This window comes from Chrysemys picta, chromosome 18 (assembly GCF_011386835.1).
Source record: "Chrysemys picta bellii isolate R12L10 chromosome 18, ASM1138683v2, whole genome shotgun sequence".
NCBI classification, from domain to species: domain Eukaryota; kingdom Metazoa; phylum Chordata; order Testudines; family Emydidae; genus Chrysemys; species Chrysemys picta.
The window spans coordinates 6,640,943-6,661,559 of NC_088808.1; the positions used below are offsets into that span (position 1 = coordinate 6,640,943).

The 20,617-nt window shown below is 46.2% G+C and overlaps 1 protein-coding gene across 6 annotated transcripts in view; it reads left to right on the forward strand.

Annotated features, from left to right (window-relative positions):
- LOC101933176 (ficolin-2-like) overlaps nt 1–20,617 on the forward strand; it is a 68,715-nt gene that overhangs the window by 39,731 nt on the left and 8,367 nt on the right. For 2 of the 6 annotated variants that reach the window (XM_024114593.3, XM_065572342.1), the window contains exons 8-10: nt 1,352–1,481; nt 2,093–2,227; nt 5,930–6,667. In XM_024114593.3, coding sequence (XP_023970361.3) covers nt 1,352–1,481; nt 2,093–2,227; nt 5,930–6,177 — 513 coding nt within the window. In that variant the 3' untranslated portion in view covers nt 6,178–6,667. Of the gene's footprint in view, nt 1–1,351; nt 1,482–2,092; nt 2,228–5,929; nt 6,668–6,723; nt 6,946–13,478; nt 13,675–15,586; nt 15,701–18,152; nt 18,189–19,347; nt 19,387–20,335; nt 20,372–20,617 lie in introns of those variants that run through there. The other 4 variants (XM_065572345.1, XM_065572346.1, XM_065572347.1 and 1 more) reach the window with 4 other exon arrangements.

Here is a 20,617-nt window from a genome sequence, read left to right on the forward strand (position 1 = left end):
CAGTGGGTTGTAGCTAGTAGAAAAGCATGAAGACGGAAACTCTGAAGCTGTCATGGTTAGCTGAACAAAAACACAGACACTTCCTGAGCCCATAGGCGCCGAGTCCGTGGGTGCTCCGGCGCTGGAGCACCCACAGTGAATAATTGGGTACTCAGCACCCACCAGCAGCTCCCCGCCCATCATGCCTCTGCTCTGCCTCTGCCTCCTCCCCTGAGCACGCCGCGTGCCCGCTTGTTCCCCCAGTTCGCAGCACTTGCGCTGCAAAACAGCTGTTTCGCGTGGCTGGAAGGGAGGGGGAGTAGGGAGAACGCGGCGCACTCGGGGAAGAGGCATCGCCAGGGCGGGGCTTTGGGGAAGGGGTCCAATAGGGGCAGGGAGGGAGCGGAGTTGGGGCGGGGATTTTGGGGAAGGGGTTGGAATGGGTGCGGGCAGGGGCAGGGAAAGGGTGGGGTCAGGACAGGCCGGGAGGCGGGAGGGCATGAGCACCCAACGGCGCCGGGGAAAGTTGACACCTATGAGCCCTTCTAATCCTACTAATCCTTGGTTGTGGAGATAACTTGGTTGTGAACACAATGGGTTTAATGAGGGGAACCCGGAGCTTTAGAATCTAAAAGACCCGGTCTGAGGGGACATTTGTCACTGGTCTGACACAGTTAACCAGGTTTCCCTTCTCCTGGCTATTCTCTGCCCGGCTCTCACAGCCTCCTCAATAGCTGCCCAGACTCTGGAACCAGAATTCCTTCTTCCTTCCACTTCTGTCACAGGCCTGGTGCCTCTGCTGCTCTGTCGCTCAGGCAGCCCCTGAGTGTGAGAGGAGAGAGCGTTCGAGGGAGCTGAGGAGATGAGGGGTTTGAACCCTGTCTGTACCTCACATTTAAACCTTCCAATTTATCATTGTGCTTATTTATATCCCAGTCGTGCCTAGAGAATCTGATGAAGATCAGGGTCCCATTGCGCTGGGTGCTGAACACACCCACTGAGAGACAGCCCCTGTCCTTTACAGCTCACACTCTCCATAGACCAGGCAGACAAAGGGCCGCACAGAAAGCAGAGGGGATGTGACTTGCCCAAGTGGCAGAACTGGGTATAGAACCCAGGCCTCCTGATTGCCAGTTCAGTGCTGTAGATTTTGGATCATGTGATCCTTTAACCTAGTGCTGTTGCTGCCAAGATTTAATATGATCCTGTGGGACGAGCCTCCAGCTGCGATATTCACCTGAGGCTGAAATAGATCTGACCACGTTAAATCTCATCCAATGATTTATAGACTCAGAGTTTCTGGTCTCCTGCTCCACGTAGGATGGAAATCAATGTGGGATTTCCCAGCTAAGAACCTCCTGTTTCGCTGCAGGTGTTCCAGAGACGGGTGGATGGCTCCATGGATTTCTTACGTGACTGGAATTCATACAAAAGTGGTTTTGGCAGCCGGCTGTCAGAATTCTGGCTGGGGAACGACAATATCCATCTGTTATCATTCCTTGGTAAAGACATCACTGACGCATTCTTTTCCTTACAGCAACCTTCTCCACCAAGTTTTGTTCCCACACTTTAGCCATAGATACAGGGTATAGAGTTGTACCATCAGTAGAGGTAACACTTCAGCTCCAGACACCCCTTCCTCTTCCTGTTCCTTACAGCCCAGTCCTGCCACACAAAGCTATTGAAACCAATAATGCGGTGGTAGCTGGGCTGGCTCCAGTCATGATTCATGGAGCAGCATTTGGTCCTCTGGTGGTTCACCCGCAGTACAGGAATAAGGGATGCTACAGCCTGGATGAGGTCATAGATTCTGAACTACCGTAGCAAAGCATAACACAGAGCAAGCTTTTATAGGGAGGTTTGGTTGGTGGATGGAAATTGAATTGATAAGGGGTGATATGAAGATATTGGCTTGATGCGAGAATCAGTGAGTGAAATTCTATGATGTGTGTGATGCAGGCAATTCAAACTAGATGATCATAATGATCCCAACATAATCGAGCCTGATTCGTGTTTGGGGCCTCTAGAGGCTCCTGCAATAAAAACAAACAATAATAGTAATAAACACTAATGGAAGGTGCTGAACATTTTGCTTTCAAATTGTTTTCTAAAGGAGCCAACGAGCTTCGCGTCGATCTCAGAGATTTTGACACCAACTATCAATTTGCTACCTACAGATCATTCAAAATTGCAGGGGAGACCGAGAAATACAAGCTGATCCTTGGAGCCTTTGTTAATGGCACTGCAGGTAGGTTCTGAGCGCGTCGTTTACCCTTTGTGGCAGATGGAAAAATGGAAAGCAAAAGTGATGCAGAATATTCTGTGGCAGAAGCAAAAGGCGAGGTAATCTGTGGAAGTGATGTCTGCCAGGAAACATCAGTTATTCTGCAACTGAAGTATTATTGGAGAAATACAAGGTCTAGTGACAACAAAACATATATTATAATATGGATATCCTACCCTGTGCTGGTTGCTTTTCTACATTAGACTTTAATGCCCCATAGAAATATCTGAATTAAACTAAGGCCTTGTCTTCACTTATCGGAGGGTCCGGCGGCACGCAATCGATGTTCTGGGATTGATTTATCGCGTCTGGTTAAAACGCGATAAATCGATCCCGGATCGATCCCGGAAGTGCTCACAGTCGGCGCCGGTACTCCAGCTTGGCGAGAGGAGTACGCGACATCGACGGGGGAGCCTTCCTGCCGCGTCTGGACCGCGGTAAGTTCGGACTAAGGTACTTCGAATTCAGCTACGTTATTAACGTAGCTGAATTTGCGTACCTTAGTCCAAAGTGGGGACTTAGTGGGGACCAGGCATAAGTAGGCACATCAAGTCACTGGGATGGGGGGGTAGATATGCCCCATTTCATTCAAACTATGCATCTGGACTTCCGGATACCAGAGACAGGAATATTCTGTGGCATGCAGAGCCTGCTACACATCACTGCCGGATTGCTTAGGCACACCAACAAGGCAAGTAGGGAGAAGGGCTTTTAACTAGATTTAAAAGTGCAGGTGACAAAAGCCAATAGCTAAGCATAACAGAGGGCCAGATTTGTGGGGGGCATGTAGGGTCAGAGGAGGAAGAAGTGGGAAATCAGATGAGGAAGCTGCTCACTATCTCAGATACCTGTATGTAAATTGCAGGTGGATGGGGAATAAAGAGGAAGAACTGGAAGGATTCGTATAATAATAGAATTACTACTGAAGTGGCATCACAGAAACTGGGTGGGATAAGTCTCATTACTGGAATATTGGTACAGTGGGGTATAGTTTGTTTAGGAGGGACAGGCAGGATAAAAAGGGAGGAGGAGCTGAATTATGCAGCAAGAATATATACACTTGTTCTCTGCTCCAGGAGGAGGCAAGAAGTAGACCAATTGATAGTCTCTGGGTAAAGAGAAAAAGGGTGAAAAAAGAAGTGACCTCTTGGTACGGGTGTATTATGGTAATGGGGGACTTTAACTTCTGAGATGTTTGTTAGAAAAGTAATACAGAAAAACCCAAAATTTCTGATAAGTCCCTGGAATGTATTGGGGACACCATTTTGTGGAGGAAGTAACCAGGGGAACCAGCCATTTTAGACTTAATTCTGACCAACAAGGAGGAATTGGGACCAAATCTGAAGGCGGAAGACAATTTGGGTGAAAGTGATCATGACATCACAGATTTCTTTATTCTAAGAAAGGAAGGAGTAAAAGCAATAGAAGGACAATGGTCTTCAAAACAGCAGACTTTAACAAATTCAGAGAACTGATAGGTTAGGTCCTACGGGAAGACAATCTGGGGAAAATGGAGTTCAGGAAAAAGAGGTTCTTTAAATATATTAGCAGCAAGAGAAAGATGAAAGAAAGTGTAATTCCTCTATTTAGCAGGAATAGAGAGCAAATAACTGATGACATCAAGAAGGCTCAGGTGTTTCGTGGCTAGTGTGCTTCAGTCTTCACTAAAAAGGTTACTGGTGATGACACACTCAACACACTATTACCAATAAGGGGGAAGGAATGAAAGCTCAAATAGGAGGGGAAAGTTTAAAGAATATTTAGATAAGTTAAATGTATTCAAGTCAGCAGGGCCTGATGAAACTTACACTAAGGGAATTAAAGAGCTAGCCGAAATAATCTCACAATCATTAATAATTATCCGGAGAACTCTTGGATGGGAAAGGTCCCAGAAGACTGGAGAAGGGCAAACATAGCACCTATCTTTAAAAAGGGGAACAAATATTGCCTGGGGAACTGTAGACCAGTCAGCCTTAATTTGATAGCTGTAAAGATACTCAAACAAATGATTAAAAATGAATTTCTAAGCACCTGCTGGAAATTAGGATTAATTAGCAATAACCACCATGGATTTCTTATGAACACATGTCAAACCAACCTAATTCCCTTCCTGACAAGGTTATAGGCTTAGTGGATAAGGGGGAAGCAGTAGATGTGACATATTTTGATTTTAGTAACACTTTTGACAAAATCCCACATGGCATTCTCAATAAGCAAACTAGGGAAATGCAGTCTGGATGAAATTACCATAAAATGGGTGCATAACTGGTTGAAAGACTGTACTCAAAGAGTAGTTATCAATGGTATGCTGTCAAACTGGGAGCGTGTCTTTAATGGGGTTCTGCAGGGGTCAGTCCTGGGTCCGGTAGTAGTCAATATTTTCATTAATGAGTTGAATAATTGAGTGGAGCATATACTTATAAAATCTGCAGATGGCACCAAGCTGGGAGGGGTTGTGAGCACTTTGGAGGACAGGATTAGAATGCAAAATGACCTTGGCAAATTGGAGAATTGGTCTGAATTCAACAAGATGAAATCCAGTAAAGACAAGTGCAAAGTGATTCACTTAGGAAGGACAAATCAAATGCACATCTCCAGAATGGAGAATAACTGGCTTGGTGGTAGTACTGCTGAAAAAGAACTGGTTTAGAGCGGATCGCAAATTGAATATGAGTCAACAATGTGATGCAGTTGCACAAAAAGCTAATACCATTCTGGGTGTGTTTACAAGAGTGTGGCATGTAAGAAACAGTAGGTAATTGTCCTGCTCTACTCAGCACGGGTGAGGCCTCAGCCAGAGAACAGTGTCCAATTCCGGGCACCACACTTTAGGAAAGATGTGGACAAACTGAAGAGAGTTCTGAGGAGAGCAAGAAAAATGATAAAAGGTTTAGAAAACTTGACCTATGCGGAAAAATTAAAAAACTGGTGAGGTGTAGTCCTGAGAAAAGAAGACTGAGGGGGGAAATCTGGTAATAGACTTCAAATATGTTAAGGGCTGTTATAAAGAGGACTGTGATGAATTGTTCTCTATGTCCTCTCAAAGTAGGACAAGAAGTTATGGACTTAATCTGCAGTAAGGAGATCTAAATTAGAATTAGAATAAAATTTCTAAGTATAAGGTAGTTAAGCTCTGGAATAGGCTTCTAACAGAGGTTCTGAAATCTGCATCACTGGAAGCTTTTAAGAACAGGTTGGGGAAACACTTGGCAGGAACAGTCTAGATTTACTGGGTACTTCCTCGGCCCGGGGGTAGGACTTAATGACTTTTCAAGGTCTCTTCCAGCCTGACATTTCTATGATTCTGTGATTCTATGATCCTGAATCCTCAGCAGGCTCCCGGCTAAGCTGTTAGTGTTAGGAGCACAGTGGGCTCACATTATACCCCACAATGGTGCAAACTGACTTCAGGACACCGAATGACTGAGCACATTGATTGCAATGAGTTACTCTGGATCTATAGTGGTATAACTAAGATCAACATATGGCCTGGTGAAAAATGTTCCTCACTGGAAGTAGAACTGCAGTCTCTCTTCTGCACCCGAGGGAGAGTTCTGCTGCATGGTGAAGGGAGAACTGAACTATAAAATGAAAAAAATAAGAGGTTATCTCACCCACCTTGTCTCTGTAAAAACATGTAATAAATAAACCCAATTGTTTCTACAGGGGATTCCTTAACTGAACACAACGGTATGATGTTTACAACCCGAGACCGTGACAACGACTTGTCTATAACTAACTGTGCTATAGCCTTTAAAGGGGCCTGGTGGTACAGGGATTGTCATATGTCCAACCTGAATGGATTATACCTGAGTGGAGCCCATGAAAGCTATGGTGCTGGGGTGAGTTGGTCTTCAGCCAAAGGGCAGTTGTACTCCTACTGGTGGTCTGAGATGAAAATTCGGCCTGTGTAGCCAATCCGAGAGGCAGTTATAATAATTATACTTAGCTCTTACATAGCATTATAGGCCTGGCATAATGAACATTTATCTGGAGATGACAATAAAGATCTTTTCTTTATGCACCAGTCAGTAGGGGGCAGACATCATCATACACACTTACCCAGTGCAGTGCAGTCCACTAGGACTAGAGCTAGTAAAAAAAGATTAAAATAGGTTTTTTTTGTGGGGGGGGGGCAATGGAATTTCTAAGTTGTTTTCATTGCAGTGGGTTCTAAATTAACCCATTTTTGCTTTTGTGTTTTTAAATATTTTTGCAGATTTTTTTTTCATTCCTCTCCCTGATATCAGACACTGTTATTTTATTTTATCATTTAAAAAAAAACTGGCTTTCTGTAAAGAAAAAAATGTGGTCGTTAGCCTGAGAACATTTTCGAAAAGAATTGCTGAAAACATTAAAAAACATGATTTTTCCCCCTGCCAAATAAAACATTACAACCATCAATGATCAATGATATTTCATGAAAATTTTCATGTTTTTTAAAAAGTGTTTGTCCACAGAAAAACTCATAGTTTGGAAAATGTCAGCCAGCTCTGTCTAGGTTATGTCTCCTCTCCTGCCTGGCTCTGCTGTCGCTTGATTCCATTCCCAGAAGCACCACGACAGCTCCTACCGCTGCCGTGCAATTCTTCCTGTGGTGTTAGTGACTCGTTACCCTCAGATGCTGCCTCTGCCGCTGGAGAACCTTCCCCTCTGTCAATAAACCAAAGGCTGCTCAATGATTTCCACCTCTCAGATTTGTTTGTACACACAATAGCATTAAAGCCGAAATGTGTCTGGCCCTGCGTTGTGAACACTGTGGGCAGAGTGCACCCGGGGCAGCCGGGGACATTATTTGTCTGGCTCCCCTGGGGAGTACAAGAGAGGGGCGCTACCTCTGCCAGCAGCGTAGTGGCTGCCGAAGGGGCATGTCTAAATAGGGTGATGGTGCAAACAGAAGAGCACAGAGACGATCTCAGGCCAAACCTGCACTAGAAAGTCCCATCGCCCAGCCCATGCCTACTCGTGACTTGTGAGGCAGAACAGGCCACAATCTCCCCTCTTTCCCCACCTGGTCTGTGCTGTGAGGTGAGCATCAGGAGTGGCTGCTCTCTTCCCACCGGGCTGCGTAAGGGGAGGGCAAAGTGACCTGGATGCAGGGAGCCCTGACTTCGCTCCTTGCTCCCCTCCAGCCCCCAAGGGATGCACGGAGGAGCAGCGTTCAAAGGGGGGAAGCGAGCAGCAATGCCAGCTGCTCCATGCATCCAGGTCAGTTTCCCCATGTGGGTGCAGGTGTTACAGGCGCAAGGGTTAAGGGTGCAAAGAGGAATGGGGAGCCTGGGAGCCCATAGGGGTTGCACATGCACATTCGTCCAGGGTGCCATTTTCCCTAAGGCCAGCCCTGGGTGCAGGTGTTTATTGTGGGCCCCCCTATGCTACCACAAGTCCCACATTCTCACTTCCCTCACCCACCCCCACTCATCCCTGACTCTGCACCTCCTGCTGTGCTCCCCCGTCCATCCCGACATCCCCACCCAGTTCCAGGCCCTGCTCCTGCCAAAGCCAGACCTGCTGCCGCGGGAGTCAGAGCTGCAAACCACAGGTGCTGCTCCCAGCAGAGCTGGCGTCAGAGCTTCTAGGAGGCAGCAGGAGGTGAGGGAAGCGGGGGGGGGGGAGCTTCAAACCAAAATGGAGGCTCTGCCATTAGCGGTCCCACTCGTCTGACTTCACTGCGGAGCAGGGGCGTAGCCACACGTGGGCCTAGATGGCTACTGCTGGGGAGTGGGGTCGGGATGCGGGGACTTGTCCCACTCCGCCTGCCCGACCGGCGCTCCTGCCGGGGAGTGGGGTCGGGGCATAGGGGCTTGCTCTGTTCTGCTCGCCTGGTGCTCCTGCTGGCGAGCGGGTGGCCGGCGGCAGTAGAGGAGATCTTTAAAAAAGGCAGTCCCGTCACCTGGGGCAGCCGGGCCCAGCGTGGGGTGGTAGGACCTGGAAGGGAGCCGGGAGCGCTGGAGAGCAGCGTCTCCTCCGGGAGCTGGGTGCACGCCCAGGCCCCAGGGAGCCCCTAGCCATGCCGGCTGCAGGGCTGGGGGGATGCAGGCCCCCCATCCCTCCTGCCCTCCCAGCCCCCCTGGAATTACCTGCCCACCCAAATATCCCATGCTGGCTATGCCACTGCGGCAGAGCCACCCTTTTGGAGTCCCCCCTCCCTGCGCACGGCTCTTCCTCGGGGTTCCAGCAGGCCCCAAACAACAGCAGCGGCCTGCGCTGGGCATATGTCGTACGGCCAAGCAGCCCTGAGCCTGCACCAGCTATTCGTCTGCCCCTGTCGTCTTCCTTCTCCCGCTTGATTCCTGCACCCCACCTTCACAAGTGCCCCACTCAGTCACCGCGGCAGGGGGCCCCTTCGCTGGCTCAGGGCTGATGCAATTGCGTGGGTTGCACATGTCTAACCCCATCCCTGGCAGTCAGGCCCAATTCTTATAGGGCTCCCAGGCATAGATGACTAATGCTCCTCCCCCATAGTGGGGGGACACGATCTAAAGGGGAGGATACGTGACACCCCCCCCCCGTGTCTCCTCTGCCCAGTGACCCCACCACCACCCTGCAGCCCAGCCCGGGTCCATCGTGTTCTCCCTGCCCCACGTTACCTGCAGGCAGGGGGAGGCTCTGTCCTTCTCCCACTGCACCTCCCCTCCGGCATGGTTGGCCGCTCTCCCTAGCAGCCGGGCCCAGGTGGGGAGTGGGATGGAGCTGCTTCTTGCACCAGCTGAAGCCAGCTGCTTTGGGTTGTGTGGGACAGCAGCTACCTGAGAGAACCTGGCTGGGGAGGTGGTAGCCAAGGCGAGCCACCCCTCACCCAGGCCCGGCTGCCCCTCGGGCAGGCCAATCAGGGGTGGGAGGGGCACTTGGCCCTGCATGCCCCCCGTCACCTCAGCCACCTGCCCTGCAATCTCATTGCAAAAGGCCACGGCATCTGAGCATGGCCAGCAAAGGCTGCTGCTAGTAGATGTTTCCTTCCCCATCCTGCAGGGGCTGCAGCCGCTGGGCATGCTCCAGGGCTGGAGGGGCTGTCGATGGGACTTGTCGTTTCCATTGCCTCCTCTTGCAGCGGGACACAGAGCTGCATGTTTTATGTTTTTTTAAAAATGTTTTCCGATTCAAAATAAAAGCCTACAGTGATGTGACCATTGGGCCCCACGCTACATGGTTGACGTCCATGCTCTAACCCTTAAACCTGTCCTCAATCCATGTCCCAAGGCGTATCCCAAAATGGCCTCTGCCAACTTGGAATGCAAGTGGCAGGGCCATCCTCCCCTTCCAGGGGATTCACCAGCAATGGCATGAGGTATCCTTTTCTTCCCCAGAAGCAGGGGCCTCTTTCCGCTCAAAAGAGGTAGCGCTGGCAGCAGGAGAGTCCCCCAGTACTTACCCCAGAAGCAGGTGTTTATTCTGTAGTCATGGAGGGGGGGGGGCAGCTGGGCCAAACCTGAGCGGTGGCTGCAACCCCACATTCCAGGTCACTTTGCCTCTCACATTTGGCCCAGCCACCCCCCATTATGTTGGAGGGGTGACTGGGCCAAACCTGAGCAGTGCTGCGACCCTGCACACCAGCTCGCAATGCCATTCAGTCACATTTTGCTTGGTCTTTGCTATATCATAGTCAAAACAAAACAACAACCCTTCCCTCCTCTTCCTTGAATTTGGGCCGTAGGCACGTGCCCAGCTTGCCTATGCATTAATCCAGCCCTGATTACCGCACAGTGACTTCACTAACATCAGTGGGCTTACTCCATGGTTGTACTCATTTGACCAAGTGGGCCAAATGAGACCCATAAGAGGCTCTATCTTGCGCCCACTGAGGTCAATGGCAAAACTGCCCATCCTGTAACTCATGCAAGAAGGACCAACGGCAAAGGTGGGGATAAAGAGATGTGGCACTGTTAAAAATTGACCTGCTTGCAAAAGAGATGTGGCCCATATCCAGCTGGTCCATAGCCAGGCAATGGCCCCATTATGGGGGAAAGTAATTTAAAGTTGCCCCTGGGGAGCTCTGAACTAACCCTATGTCCCCCTGGGCTCACAACAAAGGGGAATTATTAATTATCTTAATTGTTTATTATTTGGATTTTGGTAGCACCTAGGAACGCCAGTCACAAGCCAACATCCCATTGTCTTTGGCACTGTACAAGTACAGAACACAAAGACAGTCCCTGCCCCAAAGATCTCATCTCAGACACAGAAGAGTGATGGTGTTGGGTTGCAGTGGACTGGCCTTTGGTGAAAAAAAGAGTGTGACAGTGTATAATACAGATTCTCTGTCCAATAGCAGGGTCATCTGACACTGGGTGTGTATATTGTGACAGCCACTGAGAAAGCTGTGTCCAGCTAAGTCCATCACTGGGATTGGCAGAAAAGTGAACGGTGCCTAGAAACCCATGGCACATTTTCAAAGACGTTGCACCAAAATCAGGTAAGATGGGTTGGCTAGTTGCAGCCATCCAAATTTCACCCCTCTACGGCTGTACTCTCCTCTCTCTGTGTGGTACGCTGTCCTCATCTGGGGATGGCTGGGCCACAGACAGAGGTTGATGAGTCTACTACAGGCTTGTAGGCTACATATCTGAGTATTTCAGCTAAAGAGGCAGTGACTTATATGGTTAGCTACAAAGGCCGCAGGTTCAATTCTCCTGGTGATGACTCACCCATGAGTAAAATACACACCCTGGCAGTTGTAGAAGATGACAAACTAACATTCACAGCTGGTACAACCCATCTGACATCCAATGGCATGCTCAGAGAATCAGATCCTGCCCAAGGTAAATCCTGCAGCACAAGGTGTATCACACGAAACCTGCGTGAGACCAGAAATCACAATACAGTATTAATCGTGCTTCCCCAGAGTAAAGAGGAAATATCCATTGCACCCAGGGAGAATAGTGGTATTCTTGCTCTACAGATTGGAGTCATGCAAACACACAAGCACATAAAGAAATAAACCATGGCAGTGATCTGCCCTCAGGAGCATCCAACATGCAGCAGTCACTGAGAAATCACATGTACATATCAGAAAATGCAGCAGCGCTGTCTCTTCAGATCTCAGGCCATCTAGTACTGCAAAAATTAGGATAATAACATTTCTTTTCTTCCACCCTTAATTTGTTTTGTCTATTTAGATTGAAGCATCTTTGGGGCAGGGATGACTGGAAGTTCATGGAGGATAGGTGTGATGTTGCAGTTTATATGGTTTTATAAAAATATGCTAATGAGTGAATGTAATGTAACTGGAATATGCTCGTGCAAAAGGTCTCTTGTAAGGTATCATAACAAAGCTTATAATCTACTGAGTGTGATTATCCTATTTGTATAAATGTACCACTCTTGTATCTGAAACTAGAAATATGAAATAGAACTCTGAGGGCCTATTGTAATTATGCAAAGTGTGGGCCATTAATGGTGGTTTGGAATCTTGATGACTCCCATTAACCAGGACCATTGTCTGCAGATGGTTGTGTTTTACCTGTGAGTCTTCCTCTATACCTGTGTGCTGGCAAGTGGGCAATGAAGTCTTGCAGTGACATGTGATCATGTCACCTGAACTGGAATCCATCTTTAACCTGGTGCTTTTCCAGTGAGAAGGAGGGGGTGGGAACCCAGAGAGGGACAAAGGATTCCCACCTTATGCAAAATATATATAAAGGGGTGGAACAGAACAAGAGGAGGAGCCATCATGAAGAATCCCCTAGCTACCACCTGAGCTGGAACAAGAGCTGTACCAGGGGAAAGTATTGTGCCCAGGCCTGGAAGGGGTCCAGTCTGAGGAAAAAACTTACTGAAGCATCTCTAAGGGTGAGATTATCTGTATTCAGTTTGATTAGACACAGATTTGCACATTTTATTTTATTTTGCTTAGTGACTTACTTTGTTCTGTCTGTTACTACTTGGAATCACTTAAATCCTATTTTCTGTATTTAATAAAACCACTTTTTACTTATTAATTAACTCAGAGTATATATTAATACCTGGGGGAGCAAACAACTGTGCATATCTCTCTATCAGTGTTATAGAGGGCGAACAATTTATGAGTTAAAGCTTATACAGGGTAAAATGGATTTATTTGGGTTTAGACCCCATTGGGAGTTGGGCAGCTGAGTGTTAAAGACAGGAACACTTCTGTGAGCTGTTTTCAGGTAAACCTGTAGCTTTGAGGCAAGTAACAAAGACCCTGGGTCTTTGTTGGAGCAGATGGGTGTGTCTGGCTCAGCAAGACAGGGTGCTGGAGTCCTGAGCTGGCAGGGAAAGCAGGGGTAGAAGTAGTCTTGGCACATTGGGTGGCAGCTCCCAAGGGGGTTTCTGTGATCCAACCCGTCACAATAGATCCATCAATGACTATTAGCCAGGGATGGGGAGGGATGGTGTCCTTAGCCTCTGTTTGCCAAAAGCTGGGAATGGGCAACAGGGGATGGATCACTTGATGATTACCTGTTCATTTCTTTTGGGGCACCTGGCATTGGCCACTGTTGGAAGACAGTATACTGGGCTAGACGGACCTTTGGTCTGACCCAGTATGGCCATCCTTATGTTCTCATGTTAAGCCTAGACAAATTCAGACTGGAAATAATGGCAAGAGTAATTAACTATTGGACTCATTTCCGAAGGGCCATGATGGATTCTCCATTACTGACAATTTAAAAATCAAGATTGGATGTTTTTCTAAAAGATCTGCTCTAGGAATTATTTATCTAGGCACCTGTGTTATACAGGAGGTCAGACTAGATAATCACAATGGTCACATCTGGCCTTGGAATCTATCTACTATGGGCTTGTACAACACTCGGCACGGTGGGGCTCCAAGCTGATATGAGGCCTCCTGTGGCTACCGTCATACAAAAAATAACAATAACACAGTTGGATATTAAGTTCACCCAATCCTGCTCCTCTGGTTCACCCAAAGTTTCCCACTGAAGGCGACAGGAGACTTGAAGGGATGGAGAAAGTCAGATTGGGCTCATTATTTGGCACCCTATTTTAATCTTTCAGAAGACACATTCTCATGAACTTTGTGAGACAGGATTCAGACTGGCTCCATTCAATAATCAACATTGGACAATACTGCACTTGCCGCGTGGATGACGCAATGGCTGTTAATCCAATACTGAACATGTCCTACAAGGCCATTTAAATCAGCTATAGTTGTGAACTTTGTCTATGTTGCAATCTCAGTTGAAACCACTGGAATGTGGAGTATGGGAAGGCGGTGCTGAGAAGGCAGAGGCGGGATTCGTTCTGTATGGATTATTGCATATATTGCAGAGCCCTAAATGTTAAGCAGAAGAGAGGGTGGCAAGAAGACGGGGTGGAGCTGCTATTGCAGTGACCAGCACCAGCCATGGGAAGGGCTGCCCAGAAAACCCTCATCTCTTTACTCTGGCTAGCAGCAACAATTTGTAAGGCTGAGGACACCTGCCCAGGTGAGTGAAAGACAATCCCTGCTCACAATAGCATTTCATACTATGGTTCTTGCCAACCTGGACCCTGGAGAACTGGGAACTGTTACATTCAGCTGCCTTCAACATGTAAGATCTTCAGGGATCTTTGTCATCCCTACAGGTCTATAAAGTGCTTATCAGGCTCATGGTGCAATATAAATAATAAAAAGAACAGCTTCTTTGACCAAAATTACTTTGAAAAAATTAATCTGTATTGCAAAAATGGCCACCGCAGATGAGACGTGGTCAAAAATAGGACACAGTTTTTGCAAATAATTTTGTGAAAATCTCTTTTTTTTTTCATTGAAATTTTCTGAAATCTGACATTCTTTGACCTGCTCTTCCTCACACTCATTTCCTAATTTCTAACACCCCTCCCCTCCCCCCACGTTGCTGCTGGAATCTCTCCATCTAATGTTCTTATCACTATTTATGTTGACACCAAAGCATTTTTAACCCAGTAAGTGACCAACCCACAGGCTGTGAAATGTCCACTTATTAACACGTTCTGGGAAATCTAAACCCGACCTTTAAAGCTCAGAGGAGCCCTCTGATAGTAGATTAGACTTTTTAAAACTCATGGTTACTTAGTTAAGGTTATCATTTTAAAAAATACTAGTACTGTGTCTCTAATAGCAGACATCCACAAATAGAGATCTTTGTATAATGATACTTACTTTCACTGCTGTATTTTGGATTGAAAATCCAGCTCCATTTGAGGGTTAATTTTAGTTCACCATAAAATCCTATGATCCTTATGCAGGATTTAATCAATTTTGTACAGATCTAATTCAGGCAAACTACCTTTGAAGGAAATGGGTGTTTTGCTGAAAAAGGAATGAATACAGGATTCACCCTCTTATGGATAAATTAATGTATTATTTCAGAGCAGTACTGCTTTTAAGTTTCATTTCCTTACATTCATGATCATTTAAAAAATCATTCGCTACCTATGATTTATGCCCAGATGTTCCAAATTAGGAGGCAGGGTTCCTATGTCACAGGAAATATTATTTTTTTTCTCATTCTGTTGGCCTCTAAGATTTCCACATTAATGGAGCTCAATGGAGTTGACGGCTGTGTTCCTATTTTTCTCCACTAATATCCCTGTTAATAATTTTAAATCTAATAATGTGTATAACACAGGGGGACACTGTTAAGATAAAAACATCAATTTTTAAAAATCCATTACCTGTGTTTGTAATAGCAACTGTTTTTAAAATTAATTTGCTTTTGGACAATTTCTTCACTGAATGACAACTTTTTGTTTTTTCTCTGCATTTCATTCTGCTTGCACAATGAGAACCGAATAGTCAATGTAACTTTTCATAGAATCATAGAACTGGAAGGGACCTTGAGAGGTCATCTAGTCCAGTCCCCTGCACTCATGGCAGGACTGAGTATTAGCTAGACCATCCCAGACAGGTGTTTGTCCAACCTGCTCTTAAAAATCCCCAATGCCGGAGATTCCACAACCTCCCTAGGCAATTTAACCACTCAGACAGTTTGTTTCTCTTTAGTTAATTTCATTAAGAGGGTTTCATGGACTGGCATAATTCCGCAATGGTTGGGTTGCAAACATGGAAGGGAGGTATGTATATCAAAATTAACTCATATGTTTTTTAAAAAATCACTTAAATGTAGTAAGTCTTTTTCTTTTAACTTTTCACTAAAACTTAAAACAGAAACAAAGAGTAATGATCACCCCAAAACCCTTTAATTTTAGGGCATTGTCTCTCAAATTCATAAAACTAAAGAAAATGTTGCATTTATCACTAATAGAGAAAACAAAATTAAGGAACTATCTAGGGTCTCATTTGCTTGGTTTTCTGCAGAATGTTTCAGATGATGAGAAACTAACACATATTATTTATGGATTCATTTCTTTCCCCAGAGGTGAGGATAGTGGGACTCAGCGGTTCTGATAAACTCGCCGTTCTCCAAGGCTGTCCTGGGTTTCCTGGTGCCACAGGAGCCAAAGGAGAACCAGGAGCTGCAGGAATGAAAGGTACGTTCCCAGGCACTGAAAGGGAATCAGGCATGGATGGTGCTGATGTAAATGGGAGTTACTTATGTGATATGCTCAGACTTTGGAGATTCCCCCACAAACTCTGATATGAGGAAACTCTGCCCAACTCATAGGGCAAATCTTCCGTATCCTTCGGTGATGGATTGGAACTTCAGAATAACCAAAGTTTGAAATATCGTCCATTCTCTTTGGCTCATCAGATTGGCAATCAAGTCCTCTAGTTCATTCCCCATCTCTGTCACTGTCTCACTGTGTGATTCTGGGCAAGTCACTTCCTCTCCCTGAGCCTCAATTTCCCCCTCTGTATAATGGCTATAGTAGTTCTTTACCTTCCAGGGGTTATCTGAGGCATATTTCGTTGATCTGTGTAAAGCACTCTGAGAACTTTGAGAGGGGCTAGAGAAGAACAAATAATGATGATTATTTTGAGCTATGGAATTTTTAATAGTAGTGTGATCGGGGTCCTAGTGGGAGCCAGCTGTGGTCACTCAATTAGGGTGAACTGCAAAGAATGGGGCAGCCAAGCCCCAAAAAGCTGGTGGATGTTCCAATACCTAGATTCACCAGGCCAGAATCAAACAGCTTCTTTATTACCTCACTGGTTACTCAGAAGTCCCAACAACACAGTTCCCTTCAAGTGATCCAGCCTCAGGCCTCCATCCAGGTACCCACGTCAAACATGATGACAATTTCTGTAAAGCTGATTTTATCATAGAAAAGAAAAGGTTCAACCAATCCCAAAGGACGGACACATCACCTCCCAGGTTAATGAATGTTTCAGATCTTACCCAAATACACGCTACAGCCAATTCTTATTAACTAAACTAAAATGTATTAAAAAAACAAAAGAGACAGAGTATGGTTAAAAGATCAATGTACATACAGACATGAGTTCAGTTCATGGAGGTTCAGATTCACAGCAGAGATGGTGAGCTTTGTAGTTGCAAAGAGTTCCTTTAGAATTCAGTTCATAGGTCAGAGTCCAATGTCCCAATCTCATATTCAGAGCTATCCCATGTTTACAATTCATTGAATTGATAGGATGTTGTTTTGACCTCTGAATTATCAGAATACAGCATGGACAGGGACTGTTGATTACGCTGTCGACCCTACTCATACATATGTAAATAGACAAAAACACAAACATTAGCTCCCCACATGTCTTTATTTATTTTTCAGGATGTTTAACCCTTTCTAGCCATGCCTCACAGGCAGCATATAGAAAATGGTTGTTTACCAGCTTTGGCAGGGCCGTCCCTAGCTATTCTGGGGCCCTACGTAGCCCCCCCATGGGGGGGGCAGGCGTCTGTGGGGGTGGGGAGGCTGGCCCCAGGCTTGGGGGGTAGGGAGGAACCACCCCCCAGCACTCACTGGCGGCGCGGCTGGGGCCGGGTCTCTACTTCCCACCGCCGGCAAGTAAAGGCTGCAGTCCTCAGGGGCGGGAAGAGGCAGGGGCGGGGGCAGAACAGGGTGGGGGCTTTGAGGAAGGGGTGGAGTGCGGGCAGGGCTGGGGCGGAGCAGGGGTGGGAAGAGGCAGGGCAGAGGCGGGGGCCTGGGGAAGAGGCAGGGCAGGGGCTGGAGCAGTATGCAGTGGTGCAGGGCACCAGGAAATTTGGTGCCCCAAGTTTCCTGGTGCCCTATGCAGCTGCATACTTTGTGTATGGGTAAGGACGGCCCTGAGCTTTGGTTCTCACCTGGCAGCAAGATGTGCTTGTCCCATTGACTTCAATGGGCCTCCATGCAAGAGTCCATGCTAGGGGATCCTGATGTGAGATCAGGGAGTCAGCAAGCCAGGTGCAGATACATTATTTGAATTTCGACACAGATGGGTTATTGTAATTCCAGGTTGGGGTGGTGGGTTGGGATTATGTACTCAGTATTTACTCTACCTTGTTTCAGAGTAGCAGCCGTGTTAGTCTGTATCCTCAAAAAGAACAGGAGTACTTGTGGCACCTTAGAGACTAACCAATTTATTAGAGCATAAGCTTTCGTGGGCTACAACCCGCTTGTAGCCCATGAAAGCTTATGCTCTAATAAATTGGTTAGTCTCTAAGGTGCCACAAGTACTCCTACTCTACCTTGGAAAATATTCAGTCAGTTTTCTGTGTTTGGAGGAGAACAGGGACCTCCGGGGATCCCTGGAAAGGCGGGACAAACTGGCCCAAAAGGTAAAGTAACAAAGGGCAGAGAACTGTGTTTTCCTATATGTGACCTAAGAACAGGAAATTTGTTTTTAATCAAATATCAATTAGAGCTAGTTATAAAACACCAATTCCTATAATATCTGGGCTCGAACAACCACCAGAACTTCCCTTCACTCTATATTTGACAAGAAAGGGTTTATTATTGGAACAGAACTTCTGTTCTGATCCACTGTCAAGATCTCGGTATCTCTGATCAGTCTTTCCTATCTTATTTTTTGTTCAATTAGGAGAAAGAGGTCCTGCTGGTCCCAGTGGACAGAAAGGTGAGAGACCTCAGATGATTCTTCTCATTGCAGAGCACTTTAGGGTGCTGTTCGTGGTGATAGAAGAACCGGGAGCCACATTTCCCCCCATCCCAGTGTACAATTTTCCCTTATGGCTTCTCATCGAAAGAAAAAGCTGAACAAAAAAATTGGTTCAGGTTGAACAAGAAGTGTCATTTGACCCAAACCAACAGGTTTTGAGTGGGTTTTTTAATCTCCTTTTGTCTTTGTTCAATAGCCAAATGACTGAACAAAATGTTTCAAAATGAACAGTTGGAACATTTTAATAATGTCAAAGCAAAACTTTTTGACTACGTGGGAAAATTTCCGCTGATTTATTTTTGTTTGCTTACGTTGGCTGTACGTGTTTGCCAAATGTGAGCTGAATTTGTGAATTGTTTCGGACACGAAACTGCATTTTTTTGGGTGAATAATATATTAGCTGAAAACATTTCAACAGCTCTAATTATAATGTCTGACATATCACAAGGTCCTTGGCAGTCACAGGAAATTACTCCCGGAATCAAACCGCACTAGGCCAGTGGTTCTTAAACTTCATTGCCCGGCAACCTCCTTCTGACAACAAAAATTACTATACGGTCCCAGGAGGGTTGACCAAAACCTGAGCCAGCCAGAGCCTCACTGTCCTTGGCAGGGGGGCCAAAGCCTGAGCCCCACCGCCCGGGGTGGGGGGCCTGTAACCTGAGCCCCTCCACCCAGGGCTGAAGCCCTCGGGTGTCAGCTTCAGCCCCGGGCGGTGGGGCTCGGGCTTCCGAGCAAGTCTAACACCATCCCTGGTGACCCCATTAAAACAGGGTTGCGACCCACTTTGGGGTCCTGACCCATAGTTTAAGAACCACTGTGCTAGGCTAACACATCTTTGCTCATTACATAGGAGCTGGGAAGCATGCACCCAGCTGCAGTGTTGACGTATCCTAAGGGTGAAATTCAGCCAGTGAAGAGGACAAGAGAAGATAAATATATCACTTAAGTTCCACTAGTGGGCTACTTTAACAGATTGTGTGGAGTGTAAGTGATACATAGGCCTTGAACTAGCCCCCTGCACAATTAACCCTCAAGTGGGTGTTGAAATGAGAGCTCAAACTATGGAGATGATCTCTATGGAAAACAAGGATTTTATTCTGAGTTCTTTCTTTAGGAGATAAAGGAGCATCAGGAACTCTTGGAACAGTTGTTGGTGAGACCCTCTGCACTTTCCTTCATATTGAGCACATCACTTCAGTTTCATTTCTGCTGAGCTGGAACTTGAGTGGTTTAAGAATCTTCCTTCTTGAATAGTTACCATGCCCATAGTATCGAGCTCACCAATATTCCCGTAAGTGTTGGAATGTTGGAAGAGAGAAATAGCTCTGTCTACAAAACAGGTAGTCAGTACAGGGTTGCAACTAAGGTGACCAGACAGCAAATGTGAAAAATCGGGATGGGGGTGGGGGGTAATAGGAGCCTATATAAGAAAAAGACCCAAAAATTGGTACTGTCCCTATAAAATCAGGACATATGGTCACCCTAGTTGCAACATCTGCAATAACTCCCAGCAGATGACCTTTGGTATTAGAGATAATATTTGGCATGTAAGTGAAAACTGTAGATCCAGATGTATATCCTGGAGAAGGCTGCTTTCTCTTACCCCCCTTATACTCCTCACATCCTGGGGGTGGGGAGTATGAATTACAAGAAATGGACCCTGTTTAAATGCTCATTTAAAGGAGTGCCCTTTTTTCTATTTAACGAATTTCACTTGGGATTTTTATAACATATTGACTCAAATTCACAGCTAGTGTAAGCAGGTGTAACACCCCTGACTTTGTGGGCATTGCTTCTGCTTACTGACCAGCGATTAATTTAGTCCATTAAGGACCAATTCTTACCCTTGCAAGTGGGAACCTCATGAGAGTGTTACAAAACAGTCTTGGCTAGTTAGGAATGCCATCTTTTTTATCCCAGACAGGAAGCGCAGATCAGAGATGAGTGTGATTCCATTAACACTTGGTTTTGCACAAGCACAAACCTGTCCAGTGCCTTTTCTAGTACATTGCTATCCCAGCTCTCACTGTTGGCACAGTTTAAAAGACAATACAAAGTTCTCTGGTTCAAATTTCACTTCCATTGTTTCTTTTCCTGTCCAGGAGAGGAAGAGCTGGACGATATACAGTGTCAGAAAGGTGAGCATTTCTTATAACCACAGAACTATCATCTCATTCCTTCGAGGGAATGCAGCCGTGATGGCTGAACCCTCAGGAAAGATGAACAAATATTTTTAAATGAGTAATGTGACCACTTCGCCCTTTTCCTGTTTTACCCGCCAGATGGTTGGGTATTTTTAAATGAATTATTTGTGCAATTAACCAGGCAATCTTTTGTGAAAACACATTTCAGCCAATGGGTTCACTTCCAATCTGTTTGATGTG